A 6,802-nucleotide genomic window follows, 5' to 3' on the forward strand; every position below is an offset into this window, starting at 1 on the left:
ACAATTTTTGTGCACTGCAAGCTACTGCTTTTAAAATTAGCTGAAAGGCAGGTCCTTAAAATCAGCTTTGAGAATAAAGAGGGGGAGGAACGACTCCTGGCAATTGATGAGCAAAAAGCATTTTGAACATGCTCAGAGAAACATTGTTCTTCAACAGAGTTTCTTTGGTTTTAAACACAAATAAGGAAAAGGGAAGCAGCAGTCCCACATCACAAACAGTGTGCTTTATATTTGCACGTGTGCATTAAAAACTGGTGTGGTGAAAACAGGCAGCAAAATGCCAGTTTCATAACGTTCTTTTACACCAGTCATAACTGCAAGATAATGCCAACTTGGTCATCTCATTTAGAAAAATAGGAGAGAGACAGTAAGGCATCAGAGGAAAAAGACAGAGAGAGGAGGAACAGCAAAAAGGAGATGAGAAAAAGAGATGGTGCACCCAACACTGGCCTATAGTCCCAGACCGATTGTGACCACAGGAAGGTGGTCCTTAACAGAAGAAGCATTTCCTACACTTGGTGTTCCCCTGCTGAAGTGTAGCCAGTCTGCATCATTGATACCATTTTGCAATGGCTCCATCCTATAGAACGTGGGAATTTATAGTTTTGGTGGTAGGGCACATAGATTTTTTTTTCAACTCCTCTAAAAGAAAATGTGAGTACTCTCTGGCTGAGAATTCTAATTTGAAACCACACATTTTCATTTGAAATTCATAATACTAGAAATTGAATGATCCCATAGGATGGGGCCATGGCAGCTGAGGTGGTATCGAAGCATTTTAATTATATTATATTATATTATATTATATTATATTATATTATACAGTATTATATTATATTATATTATTATATTAATTATAAAATTGTTTTGAAACAAAGACCTGAATCCTGTCCAACTAGACTAGATCCTGTGAATCAATGGGTTTTAATTATTTGTTGCCTTCTATAGGGTTTAACCCTGAATTCATGAACTGTTACAGTGGTCTGTTTTAGTTGCAACTAAGCAAGAGGGAGCAGGCTGGGATTGTGCATCAGAATAAGTTGATGCCCCATTTCTTTTGCAGGTGTGATACTTGTACCTGTTACCACTGTGGGAATGTTCCTGGGAGGTTTCCTCATCAAGAAGTTGAAGTTACATGCCACAGCAATGGCAAAGTTTGCCTGCATCACCTTTCTGGCATCCTATCTACTAAACCTCTTTTACTTTGCATCTAATTGCCAGGTGCTTCAAGTGGCCGGCCTGACTGTCAACTATTCCGGGTTTGTTGTCTTGGTTTTTGTCTGGGCTGGAAGAGGTGGAACTCCATATTGCTAAGAGAATTAAATACATTCTGATGTTCATAGCTTAGGAAAGTTACTTTTGAGGTTGCAATAGTGCTAGATGGTAGTAATGGCAGTGATGTGTTGAATCTTCTCCAGGGTTTAGCTCAGGTGTATCAAGAGCTATCCAAAGTGCTGAATTTTGATCTGTTTTACACTAGCCCAGTGTTTCCCAACCTTTAGTCCTCCAGGTAGTTTGGACTTCATTTCACAGAAGTCCTGGCCAGTTTGACCAACAGTCAAGAATTCTGGAAACTGAAGTTCAAACTATCTGGAGGACCAACAATTGGAAACCACTGCACAAGACAATTATAGCTGTCTGATTTCACTTTAATTGTCACTGTTCTCTCCAGTGACAGTTCCTTTAAAATAATATAAAACTTGAAGTGGATGCACCACCCACTGACATGGGAGCAAATAAGCACCATTGGAATACAACATCCAGAATATCCCAGCCAGCATGGCAGTGAGCTGCTTGGAGTTTCACTCCATTATTTTAAAAAGAAACCTTTGACACACTAGATACTACACTCTTATAGTGCTGCTATTCCTTTTTAACTGCTCTGGCTGCTTCCTGTTGCATGCTTGGATTTTCAGTTTAAGGAGGGACATTTAGAATTCTCAGCCAGAGAGCTCTTATGCCTCACTGAACTACAAGCTCAGAATGCAACAGGAGGCAGTAAAATTATTATAGCACTATAAGAGTGTTGTGCAGTAATGTGGTTAATCTGTTTTAGTTAGAGCCTTATCACATGAGAAAAAGCCAAAATGGATCAGGAGAGTAGTGTTTTTTTCTTTGCTTCTTTGCATGCCATCGTAGCACTTCCATTCTCTTCCTGAGAGAGGCAACCATAAAAGTGTGCCTATTGTCATACTGGGGAAAAATCCATTCAACAAAAGGCATGCTTTTATGACTGCCTCCCTTGGGAAGAGAACAGCATGTGGAGAGATACGTAGAAAGCCACAACTCTCCTGCTGCATTTCAGCTTTCTTTTCACATGCGCTAAGGCTCTTAGTCTTAGGATGCATCTACACTGTAGAAATAACGCAGTTTGACACTACTTCAACTGCCATGGGTCCACCCTACAGAACCCTGGGATTTGTAGTCTTGTGAGGCACCAACATTATTTGGCAGAGCTTGTAGAATAACAAATCCCATAATTCCATGGGGTGGAGTCTCAAATGATATGATTTCTACAGTGTAGGTACAGCCTATGTCAAGAGTGTGGTTAATCCACAGTTGATTTTAGTCTAGGAGCTATCCAAGATTCTGAATCTTAACATCAAATTAATTTCTTCACCAGAGATAGCCATTTTACAATCTATAATTAAAAACCTGAGAATAAATTTACCAGATCCCTAACACAGAAGCCCTGAACTGCCCTACTATGAAAATTTTGTCCCATTAGAGGTCAAACATTAGTGCAGTGTTGGATTTTGGTTTTTGGTTTAGTCTATAATTTTTTTTTATCAGTGTTGTTACTTTATTTTTAAGGTAAATCATACATTCTATAACATATGGGCAGGGGAAATAAAAGGGAAATTCAGCCAACTGTAAACATTTGGGTTCCCTGACCCAAATATTCTCTGTTGGACATGAAGTGGCTATGGACCAGTCCCTATCAGTCTAATTTTTACAGTCCAGCCAACCTTACAGTCTTGTTGTGAGAATAACATAGGGCTTTAGACATTTCATCCAGAGCTCCATGGATGAATTCATTAAATTTATTATAATTATATATAAAGTGGCTTGACTGTTGGACTAGGAGTCTGGTAGACTCAAATCACTGCTTGGCCACAGGCCACATATTCTCAACCTCAGAGGAAGGCAATGGTAAACCTCTTCTGAGGAAATCTTGCCAGTAAAACCCTATGAGAGGTTTACCTTAAGGTTGTCATAAAGTGAAAATGACTTGAAGGCATAGCACAATAACAAAATAAAATGTTGCAATGTAAACTGTTCTTGTTTAGAATTCCAGGCAGCCATGTGCTTTTCTGGGACATTCCATTTGACCCCTACTTCTATGATTGTTTTAAATTGCTCCCCAGTTAGCATTACATGCCCATCAAATCTCAATCCTTTTATTTGTTTGAACTGAAAGAGACTCAATGAATTGATGGAACTAGCTTAAATATTGATATACCTATCCTTTGGAGCCAGTGCATCCTACTAGTAGGATCTATGTCTAAGCTTGCATCTGTATGGCAGAAATAATCTGGTTTGATACCACTTTAACTGCCATGGCTCAATGCTATGAAATTCTGGGAAGTGTAGTTTGTTGTGGCACCAGAGCTCCACTGGTGAGTGAGGTGAGGCAAAATGAGGGTGTTCCCTCCAAAGAAGAATCCTCTATATATTTTGTTTTTGTTTTTATTTGCTGTCATTCTCCCAGAGTGGGACCCAAGGTGGCTCACAGAAGGAAATCAATTAAAATCTATGCATGCAATCTTAAAAACAATTAAAAGCATCCCAATGAATTTTTTTCATTCTGTTTCTTCAAACTTCTACCACAACGTTACACTTCAGTGGACCATTTAGAAATGTAATTTAGGTGTCCAAAGAAAAGGGGTAGGAATGTGAAAAACCAAAGGAATGTGAACACTACAAATATAAATTGTGAACAATTATGAGTTTCTCACTTTCTGGAAAGCTAGAAAATTGGAGACTGAAGGAAAATTCCACTTTGGCATAAAGAATTTTTATTGGGGGAAATATCTTCATTTTGTCCCCACCCCATAGCTACACCCTTGATAATAGCTCTCATAAATTGACTTACCATAGTTATTAACAGAATATAGGTTTTCTAAGAGCCATTGCTTCCTTTTATTTCTGAAGACCTGTTTTCTTTTCCTTTTAGTGTTGAAGAACCATCTTTTGCTCAGGTAAAATCATTGCCTGTCTGCAATGCAGACTGCAGCTGTGAAGATAATCACTGGGATCCTGTCTGTGGAAGCAATGGTATTACATACATGAGCGCATGTTTAGCTGGCTGCAGAGCTTCAGAAGGACGTGGGAAAGATATGGTAAATGTAGAGCTGTAGTTTAATACATTTATATCTTACAATGGGGAGAACCAGTGTGGTGTAATGGTTTGAACGTTAGACTATGATTCTAGAAACCACAGTTCAAATCCCTGTTCGGCCATGAAAATCCACTAGGTGATCTTGGGCAAATCGCACTCTCTCAGCCTTAGAGAAAGGCAATAGCAAACCTCCTCTGAACAAAACTTGAAAAGAAAGCCCCATGAAAGTTTCATTTTAGGGTCACCATGAATCAGAAATGACTTGAAGACAACAACAACAACCCAACAATGGACATCATTTTGCATTTGGTTACTTGTAAACAAAAAAGGGGGAATAATTATTTATCATCTGAAATTTGGAATACATTCATTTCAGTCCCCTACAAGGTAAAGACTTCTGGACAAGAAGTAAAAAAATTATATTTTTATTTTACATTAATGGAGCCATTATATTTAAAGAGCTGCAACTTTCTTATTAGCCATAGCCAAGGCCTGGGCTAGTCGTTGTCAATCAAACAAGAAGTTTGAATAGAAAGGTCTAGAACTTCTCCTCTTCCCTGGAAAAAAATTGAACTGTGCCTTTGATCTCAGTTTGCAGCAATGAAAAGAAACTGAGGATAAAGGGGAAAGTGGGAGGAGGAGAGAGAAAATAGGACATTTTAAAAGCAGTTGAAAAAGTGGGATGACAGATGATTAACTGTCCCTGCCAATATAGGACAGTTGGAGGTAATGAAACATCATACTTGAAATGGTTACATTTTTAAAAAAAATAGCTGTGGAGCCCTATCACACTAAACTGCACGTGGTACTATGATTTCACTTTGATTTTACTGCTGTGGCAACATTTTATGCAATCCTGAGGTTTGTCATTTGTTGAAGCACTAGAGCTTTTTGACTGAGAATTCTAAGTACCCCTCCCTAAACTCCAAATCCCAAGATACCACATTATATTGCCAGGCCAATTTAAGTAGAAAGTTAGTGCCATAATTGTGTCTGGAAGCACCCTGGGAATACCCACAGTATCGCCTTCAACACACCCACTTGCATCTGATTTGGAAATTAAGCACAGCCAAACCTGGTTATTACTTGCGTGGGAGATCATTGGATAATACCAGGTATCTCTAGATAGAGGTAGGAAAGACTTGTGCCTAAAACCTTGGAAAGCTGTCAGAGCTGTCCATGCTCAGCGAAGTGGGCCATTGGACTAACTTAGTAGAAAGACTCTTCTTATGAAACAATCCAATTCCTATCTGGTTTCCTATACTAGTTTCAATCCCCAATCCCCTCCATAGTTTTTGTTTCTCTTCTAAAAGTTGCTGTTTATAGTGAACAGCAATTAGGAATGCAAAGTCACATGTTAATTGAATTAGGAAAGGGAGTTTTCTAGGCAAGTAAACTTGGTAATCATTCACATCTTCTTCTTTCTTACAGGTATTCCACAACTGCAGTTGTGTGGGAGAATCAGGATTCAGTAATCTCTCTGCAGTTTTGGGCCAATGCTCAAGAGATTCTTGCACTAAAAACCTGCCTTATTTTCTACTTTTGCTGTCTGTATTATCATTTGTTTTAGCCCTGGGAGGAACACCATTGTACATGCTCATATTCAGGTGAATGCATTTTAATTCCCTATCCAGGTCAACTTCTCTATAATTGGGGGAAAATAAGATCTGAAAGCAAATTCAGTTAATTGTCAATATTTTAGTGCATTTCAGTGGTTATCCAATATAAAAAGAAATGTCTACTATCAAATGAATTTAATTTTGCTGCCATGATTTGTGGTGTGTTGCTAAAAATCTAAATTTTGGGGGCTGAAATTCTGATAAAGTATATCTATCTGTCTTATAGAAATTGATTAGTAATAATCCATTTTAAAACAACAATCAATCTGCATGACATTTCAGTGTCAATTCCCAAACATTCAGATCCAAAGTGAGAGGCATCTAATTTTTAATACTTTCAAATTCCAGTTAATTGATTTTTCCCCCAGTGAGACAAATATAAGTATGGCCAAAAGCTTCTAGCACAGTGCACATTATATAACGTTGCATACCACTTTATCACACTGGGACAACTGGGAGGGAATCGGAGATTTAGACAGCGATTATCCCAGACAAACCATGAGTTCGCAATTAACATTTTCACACACATTGCTCTTAAAGAGGCAACAAACAGCAACAAATCATTGTTGGGATTTCCCCATGAATGATTTTGTTGCTGTTTATTTCTTCTTTATTACCTCTTTAAGAACAACGTCATCTGAAAATCTTAATTGTTAATTCATGTTTTGCCTGGGATAATTGCTGTTTAAACCCCTGATTTTTCCCAGTTTCTCCTGTGTGATAAAGTGTGTATACTTAGCTATGTAGCAGAGGTGCTAAGAAATACTGTTAGTGTATTGTGAAGATGTGTATTATTATTATTATTATTATTATTATTATTATTATTATTATTATTATTATT

General features: G+C 37.9%; 1 protein-coding gene across 8 annotated transcripts in view; it reads left to right on the forward strand.

The window, feature by feature from the left end:
* The window catches only part of LOC121931873 (solute carrier organic anion transporter family member 1C1-like), a 42,647-nt gene that overhangs the window by 26,048 nt on the left and 9,797 nt on the right, over window positions 1-6,802 (forward strand). For all 8 annotated transcript variants that reach the window (XM_042469979.1, XM_042469978.1, XM_042469981.1 and 5 more), the window contains 3 exons: window positions 1,064-1,259; window positions 4,178-4,343; window positions 5,774-5,949. In XM_042469979.1, the coding sequence (XP_042325913.1) occupies window positions 1,064-1,259; window positions 4,178-4,343; window positions 5,774-5,949 (538 nt within the window). The remainder of the gene's footprint in view (window positions 1-1,063; window positions 1,260-4,177; window positions 4,344-5,773; window positions 5,950-6,802) is intronic.

The sequence above is a fragment of the Sceloporus undulatus genome, chromosome 5 (assembly GCF_019175285.1).
Source record: "Sceloporus undulatus isolate JIND9_A2432 ecotype Alabama chromosome 5, SceUnd_v1.1, whole genome shotgun sequence".
Classification (NCBI taxonomy): domain Eukaryota; kingdom Metazoa; phylum Chordata; class Lepidosauria; order Squamata; family Phrynosomatidae; genus Sceloporus; species Sceloporus undulatus.